Source organism: Pan paniscus, chromosome 17 (assembly GCF_029289425.2).
Source record: "Pan paniscus chromosome 17, NHGRI_mPanPan1-v2.0_pri, whole genome shotgun sequence".
Lineage (NCBI taxonomy): Eukaryota > Metazoa > Chordata > Mammalia > Primates > Hominidae > Pan > Pan paniscus.
The window spans coordinates 53,895,816-53,921,822 of record NC_073266.2 but is presented as its reverse complement, the minus strand read 5'-3'; the positions used below and the strand labels follow the sequence as shown (position 1 = coordinate 53,921,822).

At 43.2% G+C, this 26,007-nt stretch overlaps 1 protein-coding gene across 15 annotated transcripts in view; it reads right to left on the bottom strand.

Moving 5' to 3' along the window:
- Positions 1–26,007, bottom strand: part of FHOD3 (formin homology 2 domain containing 3) — a 482,704-nt gene that overhangs the window by 254,216 nt on the left and 202,481 nt on the right. For all 15 annotated transcript variants that reach the window (XM_063597250.1, XM_055102327.2, XM_063597253.1 and 12 more), the window contains 2 exons: positions 23,359–23,426; positions 12,817–12,922 (listed from right to left, as the gene is read on the bottom strand). In XM_063597250.1, coding sequence (XP_063453320.1) covers positions 12,817–12,922; positions 23,359–23,426 — 174 coding nt within the window. The remainder of the gene's footprint in view (positions 1–12,816; positions 12,923–23,358; positions 23,427–26,007) is intronic.

The window sequence follows — 26,007 nt, the reverse complement described above, 5'->3', positions numbered from 1 at the left end:
AGAATTCATTTCCTTGCAGCTGTAGAACTCATGGCAACTTGCTTCTTCAAGGTCAGCAGAAGTCTTTGACTTCTAGACTTTCTTTTCAGGGATTCATCTATTTAGGCCCATCCTACCTAGAATAATCTCCCCTCTGACTGATTCCAAAATCCAAAGATTTGGGACCTTAATTACATCTGCAAAACCCTTTCACCTTTGCAATGTAACCTAATCATGGTTCCATAATATTTACACATCCGTTATACTCACAGGTCTGGCCTAAACTCAAGGGGAGGGGATTATACAGGGTCTAAACTGGGGGAAAGAATCTTCTGGGCCACCTTAGAATTCTGCCTATCACAGGATTTATGTCACTTCCCCTACTATATTATAAATTCCCTCCTGTTAGCACTTTATTCTTGGCTTGATGGCACAATTTCTAATTGTTTCGTTTGCATTGTTCTCTGCTACCCTTTACTCAGACCCCAAAGTGACTGACTCATATAAAGCAATGAGGTAGCACTTGGTGATGAATGAATGAACCAGTCAGCTGATCTTTATTTAGAAGCCCCCAACCATAGAAAAATCAGGGCCCACAAACTGACAAAAAGCAACGAAATCTAGATTTGGGGAAAGATCGATGTTTATTCAATCCTCCAGATTAAGATCTGGAAGAGCTGGGAAAAGACAGATAGAAAGACAGGCGTGGACCAGCAGGATGCACACATGGATGGAAACTGTGTGGACCATGTTGGGAATGTGGGTAGATATGAGGGAAGCCAGTGAATCAGCAAAGCAAGGGTGGGCTGCCTGTGCGCACTCTGCTCACGGGTACCAGTCTGCCTTGCCAGCCCTGCTTTGGTTTGATCAATGAGTCCAACTCCCTGGTGTTTCTGTGAGCCCTCCTGGCTTCCAGTCCTCAGGCTCTGGAGAAGCAGTAAGCTCACCATTGTCTCCTATGCCCCTGGCCTCACCATGTACATATGAATTCCTGAACATAAACTAACACTAGCCCTGCCAATCCTTCAAAATTCTGTAGATCACATGAATGCTAGTCACCCGCATCAACTTTTCTTTTTTTTTTTTTTTTTTTTTTTGAGGTAGAGCCTCACTCTGTCACCCAGGCTAGAGTGCAGTGGCACAGTCTCGGTTCACTGCAACCTCCGCTTCCTGAATTCAAGCGATTCTCCTGCCTCAGCCTCCTGAGAAACTGGGATTATAGGCATGCACTACCTCACCCTGCTAATTTTTGTATTTTTAGTAGAAATGGGGTTTCACCATGTTGGCCAGGCTGGTCTCAAACTCCTGACCTCAAGTGATCTGCCAGCCATCGGCCTCCCAAAGTGCTGGGATTACAGGTGTAAGCCACCACATCCAGCCGAATACAAGCCTCTTAATGACTAAAGATAGTTCACCATTGTTTTCAATGACTTGGCTGGGGTCTATGTCATGTAACCAGATAGCCTTCTTTGAAGCTGAAAGAGGACAACATGTGCTTGGTAACAGCCTGGGAATCCTACAGCAATTAATATGGAGCATGCAGAAGAGGGAAAGTTAAACAGCTCTGCTTTCATCCCTTCTGCTTTTTATATTTTACTTAGAATCACAGAATCTTAGAGCTGGAAGGGATCTAAGAGGTCATCCAGTACCACCTGACCCCAAGCCTAGCAGCCCCAACAGATCATCTGGCCTCTGCTACAGCATTTCCAGTGCAAAGTGATATATTCTGTTGTTGGAAACCTTATTGCCACACACCTGTTTGAAATCAACTCAAGAAACATGCTGAAAGTGCCTAGTATTTTCCAGAAGAACCAAATCATGTCTAGTATTCCTGCCCTAACTCTTCAGCTCTGAAGCTACTGACAGACTTCCCTAATCAGCTGTGGCGCTCTTTCCTGCTGATGCTGGATGTGGCCTCAGAATCCTCAGCAGACTGCTCCAGAAAGGCACCACTGATCAATTTATGTTGGCAAGAGAAATAAACTAATTTTCCAACTCTGTTCTTGGAGTTTGTCTTCAGTCAAAAACCACTGTCTTTTAACTCCTGCTCATTGCTTTTAATCTGACTTTAAGGGCAACAATTTTGCCCCCTCCTCTAAAAGCAACCCCTTATTTATCTAATGACATTTAACCTCTTCCCTCACTTAAGCCTTGCAGACTCAAGCCCAGCTCAAGGCCAGCGTTACCTGGAAGGAGAAAAGACAGCTGTAATTCTAGGAACATCAGCCCCAGCAGTGTTTCAAGGAACGCTGGGGCCCAGACAGCACTGATGGCAGACACGACTCCAGTGTGGTTGGGGGGCTAGGGAGTACTAGCTGCCTGTGGGAACTGGCTCCAGAAACAAGTCAGGCCAAACTCCCATATGAGTGGTTTTGGAAAGGTCCAGTTTTAAGCAGCTAGGGATAGAAGAGGCAGGGTAAAGAAAGCAAAGACGACAAGATAATGAGGTTGAAATAGTGAGGATACTGAAAATCAAATCAAGTAAAAGCCCTCCACATTACACTTGAACATGTGTCATATAATTGCTGTCTTCTCATTTCACATCTCCTGATCATGCACACACATTTCTTGGTATAAACTTTGTGCTTACCCGGAATCACCCATAAAACACTCAACAAGATCAACACAGCCATGGCATGACTCTGGGGACTCCTCTCCCAGGCATTCATTCAATTGTTTTCCTCAACTATTTGTTGAATATTTATAAGGCACTCAGGAGCAGGCTGGTGCAGCTGCAAAGGTTGTGATGATACTACTCCCATCTCCAAGAAATCCACAGTCCATCTATTTCAGAGGCAGGTAAATAATTCCTCCACATACAAAACAGGCTGAACAGTATAATCCATATTTGCATGTATTTTATCTGTATAAATCATGTCTTATATAAAATCAAGATATACACCCTAGTAGACATATATCCACCTACTGAACTAGTAAAATTATCAAAAAGAAAGTTTAGTACATTGGCATTTTTTGAAAAGTACCAAAACCAAATCACCTTGTGCTATACTGCTTCAGAAACAAGAGCAGGTGAACTAAAGCTTCAAATAAGCAAATTCCGGCTCTCCAATTACTAGTACAAATCAGCAGCTTTCTCACAAGTAGTGACTTCTCTTTCTCTGCAGATAGTCTATCATTCTTCTATTCCTTCTGTCAGCTCATTTTCACTGAGCTCTTAAAACATGCCTGGCATCAAGGATCTCACAGAACAAGGATGGAACCTGACATGCACGAAGGCTAATATGGTGCAGGGAATTAGCCTTGGGTTCCTGGTCCATAGTGTATGTTCACAAATATTTATTATCAGTGAGTCAAGACCAGGGTATGCATAGAGGGCCAAAATACTCGGGAACCAGGGAAGATCTCCTGGAGATTACAATATCTGAGCTCCAATCTAAGGATGAGCAGGAAGCAAAAGATAATGTGTGAACCAGATGAAGAGGGGTGAACAAGGCCTTGTAGGCAGATGCCAAGGTCTGCAGGACAGAACATCACCCTCCCTGGGATGGCAGGGAGTGGCTGCAGTGGACTGCACCAACACACGAGGGCAGGACCAAAGTGGGCTCTACCCACACAGAAGGCCTGGGATTTCACCCTGAGGATGAGAGGAGCCACTAAAGAAGCTGAACCAAGGACTAAGGAGAACAGATCATGGTGCATGGTCAATCCATGCAACAGAGGGCAAAATGGGCCAAAGGGAGGCAGGACTAAAAGCAGAGAGACCCATGAGGCAGCTGGTAGAGCAGGTTAGGAAGGAACAAATGATGATCTGAACCCAAAAACTGGCTATAGACAGAGATGGAAGGACTTGAAAGGGAGTCAAGGTTTAGAGAAGCCCTAATTTGGTGGGTGATGATTACAAAGAATGAATGACAGAAAGGGGTTAGGAGGACCCTAGGGTGGCTGAATTGAATGTGATGAATGATTACGCTTTGTTGGGATGATGAACAGAGCTGTGGAGGAACTGACTGGGGTATAAAAACATGGGTTTTGGGTTTGGGCATGGTGCAATGGAGATGGAGATACTGGTGCAATGGAGATGGAGATACCAGGGCACAGCTGGCTCCACAGGCCTGAGGCATTGGAGAGTAGCCAGGGCTGGAGGTCTTGGGCACATTAATGGCAGGGGAAATCACAGGGTTAGAAAAGACGTGGTACCCTGCCAAGAGGCTGGCCCAATGTACCAAGAGCCCTCAAGCCTCCAAAATGCAGAAATCTATGAACACACCAACTGATATTTCCTCAGAAAGTCTTAGCTCCCCCACCCCACCCACAAAAAAAGTTTTAATCCATGCTTGGGGCTAGGTTTAAATCTTGCTTTTGACATTTTCTTCTATCATAAAGCTGGATTCACAAATAGAAACCTTATAAAAGAAGACCATGTGTGAGATAAAATTAGAGCCAAGGAAATAACGATTGTGCTTCAAGGCACACCTAGCCAGCAGCTCCTCTGGAAAAGTCTACTGAGCAAGGAGAGAAGGACAGAGTTAGGAGGCACATCTTTGGTATGAATAAAGTGGAAAAATTCCTGATGAACACAGAAGTGAGATTTGGTTGTGGAAAATTCCACACTCTCTGTGTAGGAATGGCCAAATAACTTTTTCTTTCTTCCTTCTCATCTCAGATAAAAGGAAGGAGAAAGAGACTTCCAGTAGAAACTAAAATTCTGGAGAAATCTCTCTGGCCAAGACTGAGACAACAATGACTCTTTAAGCTGAAGCACTCGGAGGCATGATTGCAGGACATTGCCAGGGCTTTTTTTGGTTTGCAAAGTGGCCTGAATTTCTGGAAAAATGTGATTCCAGATTGAATGCAGGATGAACTTTAAGAAGCATCTAATCAACCTAAGAAGGAGTCAGATTAAGATGAAATTAGGACACTAATATTAAGTTAAACCATACAATTTTGCCCTTTCTGTAGGTAAAAAGTGGTCAAATACCAGCAACCTCACATGGTTCAGCCTAAAGATGCTCCAGCTGGAGATAATGTTTGCCAGGGCTACCTAGTCTTTCTTTAGAAAGACGCTCTACATGAAGTATTTCTGTTACAACTGAATGCTTGCTATATTCAACAATATTCATAATTAACTTATACTTAAGAAAAATTACAACTTGAAAGAGGCTGGGCGTGGTGGCTCATGCTTGTAAGCCTAGCACTTTAGGAAGCCAAGGCAGGAGAACCTCTTGAGACCAGGAGTTTGAGACCAGCCTGGGAAACAGTAAGACCTCGTCTTTACAAAAAATAAAAAATATTAGCCAGCCATGGTGGTACATGCCTATGGTTCCAGCTACTAGAGAGGCTGAGGCAGGAGGATCACATGACCCAGGAGTCTGAGGCTGCAGTGAGCTATGATTGCAACAGTGCATTCCAGCCAGGGTGACAGACTAAAACTACATCTCTTTAAAAAAAAAAAAAAAAAAATTGAAAGAAAAGCCTCACTCTTCATAAACTAAAGTTACCCAGAGACAAGCATTCTCTAATCACAGGAAAAAATACCTTGGAAGAGATTAAGAGGGAAAACCAAAATCAACCTTAGAGCCAAAGTACTTAGGTAGAGTTAGAAGCTGATGGCAAATATCACACTTGCTGCCCAATGAGGTGAAGGGCTCAGGGTCGTGGATGCTGCTTGCCCCACCCACGGAATAGCCCAGCTTCCCTCTCTTACCTCAGAACAGAGGGTGTACAAAGGACACTTTGTCCCACCAAAGGTCAGGATCTGGCCCTGGCCTTGCCTTGCTTCCCCTGGCAGGAGCTCCTTGCCCACTTGACCCATGGTGCTCCTGCACACAGTGCTGGGGGCTGACAGGCCATCAGGCCACAGACCACAGCAATGATGACTCAGATCATTCAGCACTTGCAGAAGAAGCACAGCGAGGAGCCTCCAAACCACCCTCCTCCAAATCTACCCAAATGACCAATGAGACGTGGACAAGAGAGTCCCCGAGCCCTGAGACTAGGGGTAGGCCAACCACACCCCACTGACCTTGGCAGATCCATCCAGAAACACCAGAAAGACGGCAGCTAACCCAGGGGGAACAGTGGGGCCAGCACCCAGCTCCCTCCTGTGAGAAATGCAGCACTGCAGAAAGTCAGGCAGAAAAGCTAGACAAGGACACAGTATCCTGTGGCCTGGCAGGCCAGGGGAGAGCTATGAACTGTCCAATTTAAGTCCATTTGGGGTCCTCTGTGCCCATACAGGCTGGAAAGAGGAGGACACAAGTGCAGGTCTCAGCTACTCTCTGGCCCAGTTTCTTAAGAGGGTGCAGGCCTGATGCACAGTGACAGTGGGTGGCAAGAGGAGCCATAGACGGGACATGCAGAACACTCCAGGGAAGCACGTGTCATGACATATCAACAGCAACAGGGTGACTTGGCCTCCCTTCCCGTCCCAGGGAGTTACAGGCTGCAGCTTCCCTGCCCCTGACCACACTCCTGGGCAGTGTGGCTGGTTCACCCTGGAGGCCACATCCCTAACAGCATGCCAAGGAGATGTGAAAGAGAGGCCAGATGGAGGTCAGACCCAGCCAGGGCCCCAAGACACCTAAAGCAGAGGTTTCAACTACAGGAGGAAGAAAAAGCAAACACCACGTGGTGATTGCAGCTTTCTGCTTCAAGGGCCACCTTCTCCAGCCCTCCCCAGTCCACATCCCACAGGGCCTGGGTCAGCTTAAGTTTTCAGTATTTCAAGAAAAGCCAGAAAGCTGTATTTTTATGCCAAATCTCCAAGTTTTTAAATGTTGATAATTCACAATCTTTAAACCTGTTAGGGCACACAAAACACCTGCAGGTTCCATTCAGCCCCACGGGCTGCCAGTCTGCTTATGCTGCAGTGATTTTTTATTGGAAATAGTCCTGTTGTACCACTCAGCAAGAGGAGAGACATCAAATGAGGAAAGACTCCATTCTTAACACTGGACTCAACCCACCTGGAGCTGAAGACACCTCCAGGACTCCTGCCTGGGTCATCCACATCAAAGCCTAGCTGTACAGCTACCATGATCATCTCTGAAGTCCAGACCCAAAGCAGAAAACCCTCCTGGCAAGAGGCAGGAAAGAGCTTCCTCCAAGCCAGCTGCGTGGGACACAGGACCAGTGTCATGAAGTTGCAGAGAGTCAGGCTAGGCTGTTCAGTGGAAAATACAGTAGCCAAAGACCTAACCTTAGTTCAGGAAGCAAGAAATTCTTCCCTTTGCTCCCATTTCCTCACCTTGGAGCTAGTTTGGTGCCCTGCCTGTAGTCTGAACCCAACCTCTGCTCTTTTTGGCATTTTATAAAGTGCCAAAATATAAACTTCAGTTTTTCTGACAAGGAGGATGTTAGTTTAATTACCACTTGATCATTTTGTGCCACTGCCTTCTAACATCATAAAATCTCTTTCCATGATATCTATGATATTTCCATTTCTGGTACCATCAATGCCGACAAACACCATCTGACCATACATCCTGATTCTCATTAAGGGATCCCCTAATATGAATGGCATTTGAGGATTTTTTCCTATAGTGGACTATAGTCAACTCTGGGACAGTTTTTCCAAAGAAGCCTGAAATCTGCATTTAAAAAAAAATATCAAATCTCCCAATTTTTAAATGCTGACAACCATTAAAACATTTAACAATATATGAGGGCAAACAAAATATATCTGCAGTTTTCTTCTAAAATGAAAAGGTTGAGTTAAATGAGTTTTAAGATCTTATCCAGCTTTTAAAATAACTGATACCGACTGAGGCATTTTATGATTAATTCGTATTTTGGTTTAGATGAAATGACCAAATTAAATTTCTCCATGTAAAGCTAGCCCGAAGAGGCAGTTTCTCTTGAGTTACAGCCAGAAAGGGTAGCTGGTCTTACTGTTTCTACTTATCTCTCTCTCTCTTTTCTCCTCCAAAGCACAGCACATATGTGCAATTTCCAAACATACAAGACACATGCAATTCAGCATATAAAACATGCCATGCAAGAGACCCCACAGGGACCTGCTTCAAGACAGTGTGTATCTTGGTTCCATCGTCACAACCCCAGGGCCTGACATGGTGCATGGCCCATAGAGAAGGCTCAGTAATGTGTGCAGAAAGTTTAAGTTCCCAGCAATATACCACTCTAGGTCCTCCTTCTATAAGAATAATTGTGAGGTACAAAATTTCACAGTAGACTTAAATTAAATACTGGCTATCCCAAAAAAACTTTAGATCATTAGCTACAACCACCCAGGGATAATAAGTCAGATAAATATTATTCCTCCACGTTGTACAGTTAAGACCTCTTCCCAGCAGCCTGCTCACAGCTTTGGACAGCACTTGCCTACACTGTAACTAAACCTATCTCTACCTCTCAGCAGACACATCCTCAAAGGAAAGCAGCGGATTCCTGGGCCTTAAAAAAAAAAAATGCTGAGAGGGGACTGTGTATGCAAATAAAGACAAATAAAGAGTTCTAAAAGCAGATCTGGGAAAGTCCTGGATTCTCCACATGCTTTTGTTTCCCCTGGGGCTGTAGGACTCCCATGTAGCCACACAGAGCAGAACTCCTCAGGTGGCTTCATGAGGGCACACTTCTCAAGACACTAGGACAATTAACCCAACTTACGGTTTGCAATATCATTTTTAAAAGTGCTATCTTGACACAGCTTTTTTAAAAACAGGGTCTTGCTCTGTTAATCAGGCTGGAGTGCAGTGGTGCAAACATAGCTCACTGTAACCTCAAATTCCTAGGCTCAAGTGATCCTCCGGCCTCAGCCTCCAAGTAGCGGAGATGACAGGCATGTGCCACTGTGTCCAGCTTAACCCAGTTTTGAGGCCCTGGCTAGCGACCAGCCAGTTCGCCTTCTCCAGCAGCCCATTAAGTCTACAACCCAACCTTCTCTCACATGGGCCTCTCACACCTTGGGCTACTATACACAGGACCTCGCCACTCCAGAGCCACTCTGAGCTTTGGAGCCAATCCTCAGCTGGCTTGCCTGTCCCTTGGAAGCCACAATGCAGGTGTTTGCCCACAGTCCGCCTCTCCCCCCACCTCATGGCCGACCTCTGTGCTTCCTGAGTGGCCCTGCATGGGTGCTGTGTCTTCTCCTCAGGGAACTGTGAATAAAATAACTGCAAAACTTTTCCCAGCCTCTTCTCTTGATCTGCATCTGCCCTCACCAGTCCCCGCCGAAGACAGCACAGTTAAAACATGGGTGGACAAATAAAGAGGTAATTCAAAGGTTGTTCTTGATCGCAAATGTCCAGTGGCTGCCAGCAGTTATCAGAACCTTAAAAAAAAGCCTACATGAGAAATTGTTCAAAGTCACAAAGGAGTGACTCCATGTATGAACTAAGGAAAATCATAGCTTCCCTGCAGGAAAACGCAAATGTCACGTCCCAAGAAATGTGTCATTTCCATCCCTCAGAAGTTACTTTCCTGGTATGAGCTTTGGTTGGTTACATCAAAATGTGGTGACAATTGGGCACAGTGCCCTGGTGACCAAGTCTTCTGAGACATAGGCATGCAAAGGCACCTCTGTTCTGTGGAAAGAAGGATGTCTTGCAGTAGCCTGAGTGGAGTGCTCGTCTTTCAGATAATGCATGGGGAGCCTTCTGGTCGCCAGTAAAGGGACACTATTAGAAAGGAAAATATGAAGGCAAGGCTTTGGTGGTGGCAATGGAAATATAGGGTCTCCTCACATTTTGGAAGACCTATCTGCAGCTAGGGCCTCACCTTCTTGGCATGTCATAGAAGGGCAGGCAGAAAAGCTAGAAAACAGAAGCAGCAGGTGGTTGACGGGCTCTCCCCTGGTCATGAGTGTTCTGAGACTTAAACATTCGGGAATTGCCTCTGGCACCTTTCTGATTCAGGTCAGAACACTGCAAAATAAATGGCTGTGGCCGGGCGCAGTGGCTCACGCCTGTAATCCCACCACTTTGGGAGGCTGAGGCGAGCGATCATGAGGTCAGGAGATCAAGATCATCCTGGCTAACATGGTGAAACCCCATCTCTACTAAAAATACAAAAAAATTAGGCAGGTGTGGTGGCAGGCACCTGTAGTCCCAGCTACTTGGGAGGCTGAGGCAGGATAATGGCGTGAACCTGGGTGGTGGAGCTTGCAGTGAGCCCAGATGGCACCACTGTACTCCAGCCTGGGTGACAGAGCGAGACTCTGTCTCAAAATAAATAAATAAAATAAACGGCTGTAAGCTTCATGGTAAATATTCACTAAGGTAGAGGATGTGGATGAAGTTCCCTGTATCAACATCATCTCCCATTGCCAGCAAGTACAATTCATACCCCTCACCACCAGGACCTGTGTTTAACCTGCCCATGCACAAAGATTCCCTCAAAAGCCTGCAGGCCGCTGGTGGGAGGGGCCTCACTGTGGCTCACCAGAAAAGGCTTTCTCAGCTCTGCTGAGTTTTGTTTCCGAACTCCCTCTATGCAGCTGGGACTCATAACCCTCAAGCCCAAGCCTTTCTCTCTGTTGCCTCCCCTGTGGAGTCTAGGAAGGCACTCACTCTGCCAGCCTCCCGTGCAGCTACAGGGGGTCATGTAATCCAGTTCTAATCCACGTGAGGTCTAGGGAATGGGTGAGTTCTGACCACAGCGGGCAGAGTTGTCCCCCTCGCCTGGGCTTGGATGTAAACTATTGCGCTGATGCAATAGAAATACACAAATGTGCTCCTAGGTAAGGGTCAGAAGAATGAGGATAAACAGAAGATGGTTATAATATTAGCTCTCTAGAGGTGTGTCTCTGTGTGTTGGGGATAACTTATTTTTTGGTAATGTTAAAATGATGTACACTTTAAACATGAACAAAAAATATATTGTCAGTGTGGACCCACTATTCAGAATTAGGTGATCACATGTGGTTCAACATATGGGCATCCATATTATACCCGGAAAATAAACTACAGGAAGCTCTCCCACCCTTATCTCTGCACCTTCCTCCTGTCTAGGTGTTAGACCAAAGTGAACAGACACACAAGAGTGAGAATCCAGGCCTGCACTCATCTCTTTAGACACACAGACGGCTGCGATTAGATGCAACATGGCACAACAGCTTTGATATAAATGTTTATATTATTAAGAATAGAGGCCGGGTGCAGTGGCTCACGCCTGTAATCCCACCACTTGGGGAGGCCGAGGCCGGCGGATCATGAGGTCAGGAGAACGAGACCATCCTGGCTAACACAGTGAAACCCCGTCTCTACTAAAAATACAAAAAAATTAGCTGGGCATGGTGGCAGGTGTCTGTAGTCCCAGCTACTCGGGAGGCTGAGGCAGGAGAATGGCGTGAACCCGGGAGGCGGAGCTTGCAGTGAGCCGAGATCGCGCCACTGCACTCCAGCCTGGGTGACAGAGCAAGACTCCATCTCAAAAAAAAAAAAAAAAAAAAAAAGAATAGAAATAGCAAAATTCAGCAATAAAGCATCTCTACTGACAACTTGTAATGGAGGATCTATTACAAGACCAGAAAAAGACTGAAAGTAGACAAAAAGAGCCAACTCCACAGCCCCACAAACACTGCTGCACACACCATGGGTCAGCAAAGTGAGAGGCTCAGGAACTCTCACACACATTTGCCGTTTATCAAAATGAACAAAACAACACTGACTTGAAAAGACAACCTTAATTTTTTTTTAATGAGCCCTACGTTCTCTCTGTTGCTTTTAATTGCAGTGGCTCTACAGAAGAGGGGAAAGAGGGATGAAGGCTCTGATTGGCTGGAAAACGCCACAGAACATAAGGAAGCATTCTCGGGGCAAAACAAAACAGCTGAGATGACTGTGTCAGTTTGCTTGTCTCATTCAACTCCAAACACAGACATCTGATATTAAATCATACTTTTCATGTATGATTTTCATTCTTCCTTCACCCAAGAAGAAAAGAAAGGAAGGTTTTGGCAGTTTTATTTTCTCCTACAAGCGCTGAACATGCAGTCTGTGGGGTCACAGGCATAGATACAGAGGGGATGGCAGAACCCTGACCCGCCTGACATGCCTCAGGGCCTGGGCACAGCTGCTGCCTGGCACACTACGGGAATTGACTTTATTAGGTAAAAAGCTTGACTTCTTTGAGTCTCAATTTTCTTCAACTGGAAAATGTAGATAATATTGAACGATATAAAATTTCTTCTTTTGTAGGTCAAAACTGTTGATAGCAGCAATTTAATACAGTTCAACCTAATCATTCCTGCCCTGCCTATGCACAGGTTTGTTTTTTTTTTTTTTTTTTTTTACAGGATCAAATGAAATTTATATGAAGGCGCACAAAAAAACCTATGTCTATAAAAACACCATTAACTATAAACTGGAACAGGAATCAGTGCTTCAAACTCTACATTTGCATCGCTTTATAAATGAAATCAGAATCGCTCTTTAAAAGGCAAATCCTGGACCCGCTCAAAACTATCGAATCAGAAACAGGAAGACAAGGTGAAAAATATGCACTTTGACAAAAGCCCCAGGTGATAACTCAAATTGGGAGAAAATGTTTTTTTCCAAGAAATAAATTGCCCCCTTTGGTTAGGGGTGGCTTTCTGCTGAGATGCAGGCTTTACCCAAGCCCATTTAGTATGTCTCCTTCCTGGACAAATAAGACAGATTATAAAGAACCCAGTGAGTGGTAGTTTTCCTAGTAAGCGTGTAAAATAACTCCAGGTGAAAGTCAGTAAAAATTAGCACAGTTGCTAATTACTAGGAACTGGTAAAACCTGATGCAGATGTTTTTTTGCCATAGGGTGTCTTTACCACCTTACTCTCAAATCGAAGTCTTTTAAAAAGCTCTCAGTAGTTAAGTTCCTGAAGGTGAACCCAGATCCCCCCTGCAGCTGGGGCAGCTGCTGCATGCCCAGTCATGACTTACCCCTTAAGATGTAGTTCTGATAGTTCTGATCAGCCTCAGCTCCCACCTTGATCAAACATGTCAGACCTTCAGCCACTACAAATTCATGCACCAAATCCTTGTCATCCTGGCAGGAAAGAAAACAAAAATACTTCAAATACTGTCCCTGTCCACCTTCCATCCCAGCTGTGCTGCTAAAACTATGTACAAGCCTTTAAAGCCAGAATGGACCCTACAGATTGCTCTGCTGTATTCAAATGAAGCATATCAACTGTTGCCAAAAGAATTTTACAACCAGTCCTAACATTGTCCTTTGCCAAACACCAGTTATTGCTGCCTTCTGGGCAATCTAATAAAGATAAGGCAAATGAATCTCCTCACTGCCAGAAATATTTACAGTGCCTTGTTTTTCATTCTTCAAGAAACACCAGGCTCTACTCCCCCACGGTCCCAAGGGACTGGCCACGGAGACGCTTGCTGGTTTTCTACTACAGGAAACATTTGATTGCAGCAAAGACTATCAGGTGAGGAACTCAAAGCCACTAATGTGTTCCAAAGATAGTCCTTGGGACAGAGGTTACAGAAAAGGCTCTTGCAAGGGCTGAGAACCACAGGAAGCAGTTTATCCAACCTCCAGTAGTTGTGCTGCCTGCAGGACAAGCATGGAAGCAGGGTGCAGGGTTGGCCATTAACCTGGAGCAGCCACGCCATCCCTCGAAAGGACCGCCTTGGCTGGCTTGCAGACCTGATCACAGAAGGCAGGACATGGAAGAAACTTCAGGGATCATCTCATCCGGTGGTTCTCAGACAGAAGTCTCCAGACCTATCAGCCAACAGAGACTGGCAGCAAGGGCATTCCCTAGGAACTTGTTAGCCCCACTACGGCCCTCCTGATTAGGAATCTCTAGAGGGAGGCCCTGTTTCTCAAGCTCAGAAGCAGGTGATTCTGAAGAGCTCAGACGGTTCTCACCCCAGACTCCTTCACATTAGAATCATCTGGAGAGCTTTAAGAAGGACCAGAAAGCAGGACCTTACCCAGATGGATTTAATCCAAATTTCTGGGGTGGGGCCCAGGCTCTATTAAATTCCCCAGGAAATCCTCAAGGGTTGCCTGTTCAAGAACCACTGATTTAATGGTAGCTTTTCTTTACAGGTAAAGACACTAAGACTCAGGAGTGGCAAAAAGAAAAGAAAAGAAAAGAAAAGAAAAAAAAACATTGGCAAGATTATTTAACTAGCCAGACCCAAACCCAGTCATTTTTTTCATAGTACCAAGCTGAGAGGGATTTTTCCACCATTGTTTTCCTCAACTGAGATTGGGAGATTTCCTCAACTGGACAGTGCCTTGTCTCAAACGCATCTAGGATAAAGCTGAAACATTCATCTTAAATGATCACAACAGGGCAAAAATAAAAAACCTCAGTGATGTAAATGGTAGAAAGCTCAATGGAATAATGAAAGGTTATTATTATAGGAAAAGTCAGCAACCATGGCTTATCTCCAAAAGAGAAAAAATAATGTAGATGAACTGGCATAATTCTCCTGTTCCTACATGAAATCAGCCCCTTATTTTGATTTTGATGGCATTTTTCAATTATATGGATGGGGGACCAGGTAAATGTGGCCAGGCTCAGCAAAGGCTCCCTTTGAACCAGGAAAGAGCTCTTCAGGGTCAGAGCTGACTTGGGGGGAAGGGTGGGTGAGTGATGTCTGCGCCCTGAACGTAATGAAAGACAGCTGTGTTAACTCAGACTTCAAGATAATCATGGCTTTGGAAGAAAGAAAATGGGACAATATCATGAGTTTTTGGAAAATTACTTTACACTCATATGTATAAAGGAAATAAAAAATAATTCTCTCTCCATCCATATCCTTTTCCACCAGCATATGTGAAAAGTGAACATTTAGATGAGCTCATGTCTAGTCAGAAAGTTTTTCCAAGCATATAACAAATGTTTATTACTTTAACTAAAACTAGATTCACACATGACTTCATGGTGAAAAAGTGAGAACAAGCTCTCAAGAAACCACTCAAGCTAATCACTAATATTAATATACCAGAGAATTGACTGTCTGGCAAAGGCACTTGGAAAAAACACTGGACAGGCGAGACAGTGTTTATAAAAATCGTTCAGAACTGAAATTTATGCACATATGTAGATAAGGCACTCAGGAAGGAGAAATTTATTGATAATTAATGTGGAAAAAAACTTCCAAATTGGCAATGTGCTAGGTTTTACACATATATCCTAAAATATATGAGCATTAAGAAATGATTTTTAAAACATTGGTTTCAGAATAGAATGAAATCAAAATGTTAACACTGATAGGTGCTTATTGCTGCATTTCAGAATTTTCTCTAATAGCCATATATTAAGCTGTGATCATTTTTTAAATGCCTATTGGTCAAGGAATATTCAACCCAAAGAGATGACCAATGCCTCTGTTTTTCAGACACTTACAATTTAGTTTGGAAAAGAACCTCCACACCTAGAAAACATGAGAGATGATGGAGACGCCGACCCACGGGTATGGAAGGTGGTGATCCATGCCCAGACAGCACCGCTGCCTGTGTAATCCAGTTAATCCCCCATGCATCGCTGCCCTGTGGTGGAGTGCTGTTTTTGTGCACATGTGTGTGGTCTTCCAAACAGACTATAAACTTCTAGTAACAAGCACCTTCTTCCTTGCCTACATGGTGCCAATGAGGCTGCTCAAAAATATTTGCTTAATGACGGTCCTCGGAATTCAGAGAACAAACACTACAGAGTGAACTTGGTTGAAGTGATCTACAAGAGTCCAAGCATGTTTATTTTTTAATGTTTTCAAATGAGAGAACTTTAAACATATACAAAAGACAACGGAATAATCTAGTGAACCCCAGGTGCCAATCAACCCATACCAACCCTATTTCATTGATCATCCTACCTGTTCCCCTGCCACATTAATCTGAAGCGAGTCCCATACATCACATCATTTAATTCATAAACATTCCAATACGTATCTCTAAATTACAGGAACTCTTCTTAAAAATATGCACTCACAAAAAATTAGTACTTCTCATTATCAAATGTCTGGTCAGTGACCAAATTTCCAACTGTCTCATAAATACTGTTTTTGTTTTTTTTTTTTTGAGATGGAGTCTTGCTCTGTTGCCTAGGCTGGAATGCAGTGGCGCAATCTCAACTCACTGCAAGCTCCGCCTCCCAGGTTCACGCCATTCTCCTGACTCAGCCTCCCGAGTAGCTGGGACTACAGGCGCCCGCCACCATGCCCGGCTAATTTCTTTTTGCATAAATACTGTTTTTCACAGTTTTATTAGGATCGAAATAAGACTCATACATGGCAGTTAGTTGATAGGACTCTTGAACATCTTTTAATTCAAAGAGTTTTTTTCTTTTATGTTGGAATTTATGTGTTGAAGAAACCGGGTCATTTGTCCTGTACAGTAGCCCACAGTCCAGATTTTGTTGGTTACACCCCTGTGGTGTAGTTTAACATGTACCTCTGTCTTGGATCATTTACAAATAGTTTATTGCATATAGAGGCATGTAGATCCAGAGGTGATTTTTTTGGCTTGACCGCATCATTGATGGTAGTTTGTATTTCCATTAGGAGGCATGTAATACCTGGCTGAATCTCATGCTCATCATGTCAGCAGCTCTTGGGGCTCACCACATAGATCCATTAAATCATCCATTAGGGGCTGACGGATGGTAATATTCTCATTCTGTTACTCCCTCTTGCTTATTAGGTAGAATATTTCTACAAACAAGACTTCCCTTCAACTATTTGATCATCCTAAAGTTCATAAGTGACAAGGCAAAATAAATGTGAGATACTGAAACTTAATTCATCTGCAAAATAGTAAGCTAGTTTGCTAGCATCTTTCACCTGGTTTTTTTTTTTGTCAATCCATTGTTATTTTGTAGTGTCACTATGAATTCATCAATACAAACTTAGTTTGTGTGTTTTGATCCAGTGCAATTATCACCCTTACTGATGCTCACTGTTCCATCTTTGGCCAGCCAGTGGGTGACCCTTCAACTTGCTTCTGAGTTCTTTTGGAAATAATCCTAGACTATTCGATAGCTTTCTTGCTCTCTGTATAAGATGTTCCAAGTTAATTAGTTTATTTTATTACGTTTCCTACTCCAGACTTGGAATCAGCCACTTCTCCAAGGAGCTCTGGTGCCTTTTGGTGTTTCAGACCACAATCTCATTGCTAGTGGTGCTTTTTGCTAATGAATTGATTATTGCTTCTAGCTTTTTTTTAAAAAAAAAAAAAAGCTTATTTGCTTAAGATAATATACATGGGTTCATTCTGATATTTCCAATTAAATTCAGGAACACAGAGTTGTTAAACTTAAGAATCCTAATTTTTAAGAATGCTTAGAATGACAATTAGAATCTCTCGCACACACACCAGTCTCAGAATAGTAATACCAATACTATCACCACCAATACGATTATTGTAAACAGTTTTGTTGTGGTTGTGGAGTTTTTGGCGGTTCCTTTTGTTCTTAGGGTATATTTTACTAACACTGCACAAATTACAGTGTTTTTAAGTCACTTGGAATAGCTATTAGCTGTGTAGCTCTGCCACCAGCTCTCAATCAGGTGTGAGAGAAGTTAAAGCTGAAGAATGGAGACAAGAGGCAGGCTGATAGACTAAATGAGGAAGGGGGAGGAGTGGTGTGAGCATGGCCTTCTGCTGGCATAAGAAGAGTCTAGCCCAACTGCAGTTGGGGATCTGAGTCCAAGAAGAGGACATAATGGAGGGTGAAGAAGTTTGTTGTGTTCAGCTAAGTATCAGGAAGACACACGTGGATACTCTGAAGTGGAGCTTTGGGAAAATTAATTAGTTAGCACAATATTTACTAAATTAGAAACAGGAAAGACTGAAGACAGAGACATCTTCTAGAAGACAATTCAAGTTACCCAGTCCATTCATTTATAGTTTAAGTAGTACCAGATACTATGCTAGGCACGAAAGGCCTGGCGATGAACCCCAGTGAGCTCACAGACTACTGTACTCAAGACAAGTGCTCTGAAGTATCTTAAGTTCTATACAGTTTGAGTATCCCTTATCCAAAATGTCTGGGACCAGCAGTGTTTCAGATTGTTTTTATATTTTGGAACATTTACATATACATAATGACATATCTCAAGGATGGAACCCAAGTCTGAACATGAGATTCATTTAGGTTTCGTATACACAATTTATATATAGCATGAAGGTAATTTTATACAATAGTTTAAATAATTTTGCCCTAGAAACAAAGTTTGTGTGAATACTGAACCATCAGAAAGCAAAGGTGTCACTATCTTAGCCACCCATGTGGGTGATCAGTGCTAGTTTGGCACCACCACCACTCCTGACTCTGAATTTATATGCTACAAATATGCAATCATTTTCCTACACCTATTCACAAATAAGTACTTAACAGGAAAAAACATGACATGCCATTTATACAATGAAAAAGCATAACATGTTCCAGGTAACTAAGTACAGTGGCATCACCAGAATATCTGTCTCATCTGCTACAGTCTCCCCCTACAATGTTGTGTTTTGATTAAAAGGCTACTATACACTATATTTTATTTTGGGGGGTGAGAATAAACATCAAAAGTAGTTGAGGGTCCAGAAGTGAGTCCTCTAGGGATGAGGAGGCATTCTTCTGGATGGGCTTTTAATGTTTTCTCCACAATCATCTGCCACATTAACAAGCGTTTTTGTCTTAGAAATCTTTGCTTTTATAAACTAGTATGATTTCTTGTTCTGTTTTGAATGCGCACTGATCTACACTTCAACAAGCCCATCACATATTTTCGCCATGTCATCTCTAGGCACTTTTTCTACAGTGTTATCATCTTCATTATCACTTATATAAGATCACCTTGATTCAGAAACATTTTAGCTATTTCAATTTGCCATTGGTTCATGAATGAACAACTGGGGCCTCTTCACCAATGTTCAAAACTTCAATATCCACTTCTTCCAGCTCATTGATGGACTCTGAAGATAAACATGCAAACAATTTTTGTATTTACAAGGAGGTCAGACATCATTTTCTTCTCACTTGACATACAGAATCCTTCAAAGTCACCACTTGTTCACCATCATCACTAAACATAGTCAGAGTTTAGGGGTTGTGCCAGGCATGCACAGCTGTGTCTTTAGTCACTGTGTTTCCAGTGTTGGCAGTAGTATATCCTTCATGCTGAACATCCTTCATGCTAAACTGCTTTTGAAAACTTCACTGCTGCTAGCATGCTGTTCAAAAAAGTGTTTTTAACACTTATTCCTCATTGATCTAAGAATATCCTTTATTAATGGATCTAAGAATTGATTCCTCATTGATCTAAGAATATTCCTAAATTAATGAAGTCACATTTGAGGGAAAGTACATGGCATATTCATTATTTTTTATGAGAATTTCAGCTGGAAGACGAGCAGAACAGTTGAGGAAAACAAAATCTTGCCATCATCATCTAGTCCAGCTTCCCTGAAGTAAGCATAAGTCCCCAGTACAAAATGTTTATGAAACTAATCAGAAAAGATGATATGGTGATCCATGGCTTTTTGTTAGCATAATAATGGAATCGTAAGAAATGCACTCCTTTAAAATAGTGAGGATGCATTTGCTTAGCACAGCAAAATTTCATTTATGTGTGCCTGCAGCATTAGCACAGCCTAGCATGGTTATTCTGTCCTTGGCACCCGTAATTCCCGTAGGAGTTGTCTCATCAGCTCTAGTCAGTGTCTTTCTGGGGCTGTAACTACAAACAGTAATGTTTTTTCATCCACATTATAGACGTGTTCTGGCATCAAATTTTCATCAGCAGTGACCTTGGCAAACTTGTCAATGAATTTCTCTACTGCTTTGTGGCCAGCAGAGCTTTATCACCACAAATCTTTAAAAATTTAATGTTGTGTCTTTTCTTAAATTTCTTCAATCACCCTGTTGAAAATATGCAGCTCCCTTCCATTTTCAGTTTATGATAGATCTTTGCTTGTTTCATGATCAGCATACCATTAAGTGGCATGTGTTCATTGCATCACTGATGGATCCACTCTATACACAATTGAGATCTTCACTTTTAGCTTCAGGCAATGTTCTCCTATTTTTCAGTAACTCCTGCTCATTGCTTTCCACACAGAACTTCAACAGTTTATCCTTCTGTTTCTTCAGGTCATCTATGGTGATCATTCTAACACCATACCCTTTTGTAAGACAGTTCACACTTACGCCACTGCCCAGTTTCTCCAACAGCTTCATTCTGTGCTATAGGTATATATAAATGACTTCTCTTTTTTATCACTGTTACCCAAGGAGATATCTGCATGCCTTTTGGACATTTTCAACAATACCTTTATACCACAGAACACAGAATAAGCAAACACACACAATGAGTAATGCCTGTATGTCTTGGCCCATGTGGACATTGTGAGGAACCTCCCATTGGTGCATCCAGCCTGCACACATGCCATTTTATTGCCCTTTGTGGGCATGCTTGCATGGAGGGATCTGGGCATGTGTGGAAAATATATATCACAGCTGAAAACTTGCAGGAGGTTCTTTTTCCCTTGGGAATGCTAAATAAATCGCGTGTTGTGAGCCTGCACTTTGACTATGACCATCACATGAGATCGAGTGTGGAATTTTCTACTTGTGGCATCATGTCAGGACTCAAAATTTTTCAAATTCATTTCTAATGGATTTTCAAATTAGGGATGCTCAACTTGTACAACAGGTAAGCACAGGATACTTTTTATTTATTTATTTATTTATTTATTTATTTTTATTATTATTATACTTTAAGTTTTAGGGTACATGTGCACAATGTGCAGGTTAGTTACATATGTATACATGTGCCATGCTGGAGTGCTGCACCCATTAACTCGTCATTTAGCATTAGGTATATCTCCTAAAGCTATCCCTCCCCCCTCCCCCCACCCCACAACAGTCCCCAGAGTGTGATGTTCCCCTTCCTGTGTCCATGTGTTCTCATTGTTCAATTCCCATCTATGAGTGAGAACATGCAGTGTTTGGTTTTTTGTCCTTGCGATAGTTTACTGAGAATGATGATTTCCAGTTTCATCCATGTCCCTACAAAGGACATGAGGTCATCATTTTTTATGGCTGCATAGTATTCCATGGTGTATATGAAGCACAGGATACTTTTAATGGTATTCGGAGGGACCCTAATTAGGGTGAGTGATCATTCTGAGAGGGTATCCCTAGCAGGAAGAGATACCAGAAGGAAAACTGAGATACATATAGAGTGGGTGTGGGGTAGCAAAACATTCTGGGATAGAAGTTGTAGGTCCAGGCCAGGCGTGGTAGATCACACCTATAATCCCAACACTTTGGGAGGCCTGGGTGGGTGAATCACCTGAGGTCAGGAGTTTGAGCCCAGCCTGGCCAATATGGTGAAACTCCATCTCTACTAAAAATATAAAAATTAGCCAAGCGTGGTGGTGGATGCCTGTAATCTCAATTAGGAGGCTGGGGCAGGAGAATCACTTGAACCTGGAAAGTGGAGGTTGCAATGAGCCAAGATCACACCACTTAACTCCAGCCTGGGTGACAGAGCGAGATTCCATCTCAATCAATCAATAAGTTGCAGGTCCAGGGCAAAGGTGTAGAACAGAAAGGGCATGCCTTACTTTTGGAGTACAACTTCAGGAGGAACTCAGGTTGTAGCCAAGGACAGAGAGGTGGGCAGCAGAGGCCAGATCAAGAAGGACTTCCATGTTATGCTGAGAAATCCAGACGTAACCCAGAAGGCAACATGGAACCAACAAGAGAGTAACTCCCTCTGGTGGGAAGCTAAGAATGGACTGAGTTAGGGAGGACCAAACACACACAGTGCCATGAATAACTGCTGCAATTTTCCAGGCATGAACCAAGGCAGACCTCTAAACCCCAAGGCATTTCCGAGGTATGCAGTGTGGTGGAGCAAGGGTGCACCAGGTTCAAACCCATGGCTGTTGGAAGAAAAGAAAGAGGACTTGTCTCCAGAAATGTCAACACAGAGAAGGGACTCTGTGGTATGACTGAACACAGTGAAGTAAGAATGGGACAAGAATGTGTGGATGGGACAGATTTTGGGCCTGCCCTTTTGCCTATTCCCTCTCAAGCATGTAGAAATCTACTCTGGCTCTCACTGACAACTATCGCTCACAAAGATAATCTTTTAAGGATGTAGATGAGATGGGAACTGAAAAGCAGTAGAATGTAAACTAGAATCAAAAATCCTAACAGAAGAAAAACAATGAACCTAGATAGACGCAAGCTCAATGCAAAAACCATCTTCTCTATGAAACCATCTCCTGACCCTGCCCTCATATAGCTGATCATCTTGGGGCTTCTCTGCATACCTGTCCTAGTCCTCTTCATTTTGTTGGTGACTTTCTCAGGGTAGGAATGGAGGGAAGGTTTAGGAGGCAATGATACTATGGAATCCAAGACAGATTTGCACAGGTACACAAGGGGGCATAGCCACAATAGCATGGTTTATAACAGCAAAACACTGGAAATTAACCAAACCATCTGCCAATAGAAGAATGAATAAAACAACTTGTGTTTTATTCATCCAATGCAATCTTCAATCAGAGCTACATCAGCTATGCCTACACCTATCCCATTCTCAGTAAGCAGAAGTAGGATATATATGCAACATGATCACATATGTATACAGTTCATACAAAAGAATATCACATATTGTTGGTGAATATTTACCATTAGGAAACATGCATGTGGGGGTAGGGTGGAAAGAGGTTGGTTGGGATGGGGGAGCATAACACAGGTCTTCAGTTATACCTCTAATAGGCTTTGCACATGTATGTTTATTGCAGCACTATTCACAATAGCAAAGACTTGGAACCAACCCAAATGCCCATCAATGGTAGACTGGATGAAGAAAATGTGGCACATATACCCCCATGGAACACTATGCAGCCATAAAAACGAATGAGTTCATGTCCTTTGCAGGGACATGGATGAAGCTGGAAACCATCATTCTCAGCAAACACAGGAACAGAAAACCAAACACCACATGTTCTCACTCATAAGTGAGAGTTGAACAATGAGAACACATGGACAGAGGGAGGGGAACATCACACACCAGGGCCTGTCAGTGGGTAGGGGGCTAGGGAAGGGATAGCATTAGGAGAAATACCTAATGTAGATGATGGGTTGATGGGTGCAGCAAACCACCATGGCACATGTATGCCTATGTAACAAACCTGCATATTCTGCACATGTATCCCAGAACTTAAAGTATAATAATAGTAAAAAAAAAAACAAAACAAAACTAGAAGTAAATATGGAAAAATATGTGATAAAGTTACCTTTACTTGTTATTATGTTTGAAATATTTGACATGATAAAAATTCTCAACTGATATTATGACCTAATTTATATTGTAATCTAAAGAAAATATTGTAATCTAAATTTGTCCTTCCTTTTCATAATAAGTACAGGTAGAAGCTTGCCTGTATCTAATTTCACAGCAATGTAAAAACAGGTAAGTACTTATTTTTTTCCTATTTACCTGAAATATCTGCTTCAGGGAGAAAAGGGCCCTTCTCAAATCTCGTCCGCTGGAGTTGTATAGTTTTTCTGAAATAAAGAATAAAACATATAAATTAATTAAACTGACTCTATTGACAGTGAAAACACAGGCAGGATATGAATGATAACAAAACTATCCCTGGAAAGGTAATGAAAGCCTATTCATTTCATTCAGGATACAGACCTTACCCCCAACCATAAGAAGAATGTTGCATATACATATCTGGTGTGTGACAGGTGGTATGGAATAATGTGTAGATGGGACAGATTTTGGGCCTGCCCTTTTGCCTATTCCCTCTCAAACAGGTAGAAATCTGCTCTGGCTATCACTGACAACTATCACCTAGATTTTTCACCCTCATCTCCCATCCTTCCTCTCTCCAGATCTCTATTTCCAGCTGTTTGCAGACCCTATTTTCCAGTTTATAAACTATTTCCACTTGATGGCCAACTATACCCAGAAAAACCCATGCAGCCAGAACAGAATCCATCCTTCTACCTCATGCCTCCCTTGCCTTACAGGCCCTGCACCCCCATGCTTTCTGCATCTCCTGTTCCTGGGGTGTGCTGGCTGCCTTGAGCACTCCTCAGGTCCTAGGGTTCCCTAGGCAGCATGGGAGACCCAAGGGCAGCATGGCAGCTCTACGGACTAGCTGGCTCCTTCTAGTCACATGAGGGCCTCTGGGCAGGAAGCCAGCCTTAGCTCTGCCTGGGCCTGGGTTCTCACTCATGTTCAAGGATGGTTCTGGCCATGGGCAAGGCAGATGAAAGATCCCAGTCTTGGAATTATCTGGCTGAAGACTTGGGCTGACTTCCATAAGCCCACTGTTGAGCAGTCACTTTTCAAATATATGAGTTAGACCAGGCCTCAGGAAGAAGGAGGTGAGCTTAATACAGGGCCCATCCTCCAGAGATCACCATACAGCTAGAGAGACAGATGAGTATGCCACAATTACTAGCTGGCCAGAGTGATGGTGCTGCAAGGTGCTGCAAGGTGCTGAAGACACACCGGAGGGAGTCCTGTTCTGGTTATGCAGGACACCAAGGAGCACACATCCTGCTTAGCCTCCCAGCACCCACACTTGGTCCTGATCCAGGTGGCTCAGGTGTGCATAGGGTTGCATTCCTAGCACCCGATGCCAGACTTTTCCAATAGAATCACCCAACGCATGTTTACTGAGAACCTGCGGGGTACAGTTTGAGGCACTAGGATACCACAGTGAAGAATGGAATTATCAGGAGCAAAGGCTAAGTAATCAGACTGCCTGCATTCCAAACCTGGTATCACCATTTACTAGCTATGTGACCTTGAACAGAACACTTTACATCTCTAAGCCTTGGATTTTCCATCTGTAAAATGGGAACAGACAATATTACAGGAAAATGGGTTCTGTCTTAAATTAAGCATGTGTACTATGGAGTGGAATGCAAAATATCATTTAAAGTGTTTAGATATAATAAAGGCATTCAAAACAATGTCACCTCATTGGCCAACCACCTTGGGCTTCAATTCTAGCCTAAAGGGATACAGGGCAGAGCCACATTCCCCCCTTGTGCAAGTGGCATGGAACAAATGGCCCCAGAAGAGTTTGTAGAAGTCTAGTGACAGAAAGGATATGCTGATTTTTCACAGTGGCCCAGGAAATGGATAGGCCCCCACTGAGAGATATTTAACAGGACACAGATAGGTAAAGCTCAGTATTTGCTTGGTAGTCATTTCTTCAAAGGCCTCCCTACCAGACATATTGCCTTCTGGCAAAGAACAGAGGGGTCCTGTGGAAACTCCCACTACATGACATCACTTCCCCATTTAAACCCTTCAGTGGCTGCCCACCGCAGCCAGAATGAAATCCAAAATCCTTTGCACGGTCTGCCAAGCCCTTGGTCACACAGCCCCCTCCCTTGCTGTATTACAGACACTGTGGTTTTCTCTCATATCCTGGGGCAGTGCAGGCTCCTCCAAACTCACAACTTAATACATATTGCTGCTAAGTGGCAGGGGCAAGATACTGTGGGGTGGGGGTCTGGGGAGTGGTATGTGACTCCAAAGATTCCCTGTTGTTTGACCACTATGGAATCTACCACCTCTAAATACAATATGCAGCCCACAAACACTTGCTAATTATGAAGAGTTGTGATTAAGAGAAAAATGCATCACCTCTCTAAAAAGTAGGAGCCTAGAAAGCTCCAGAGGAATCAACCATCCCCAATCTGAACATCTAATTCATCTCTGACCCGAAGAAACAAGGCCCTGGTGACTCTCAGGCTGACCTCTAAAGAGTCTGTGTGGCCTCAACATATGAGTAATAAATAGAGTGGGTTTCCTACTGCATCACGCCTGGAGTAGAACCCTGGTCTCTGGGGTGATCACACTTCTTCCAGCTTTCACTGCTAACATCTGAGAATCCCCAAATCCCAGAGAAACAGACTTTGTTTTTTGCCAATACTACTTCTAATAAATAAGAATAAAACTATCAAGTGAAAGCATGGGCCATGTATACCCCCAAAGAAGTGGACCAGATTTATCCTATCCAGGAAGAACATCAGTAGAAAAGAGCCAATTCCAGGTAACTCTTAAGTCAATAGGCTGCCAAGCACCATGGCTCAGGCCTGTAATCCCAGCACTTTG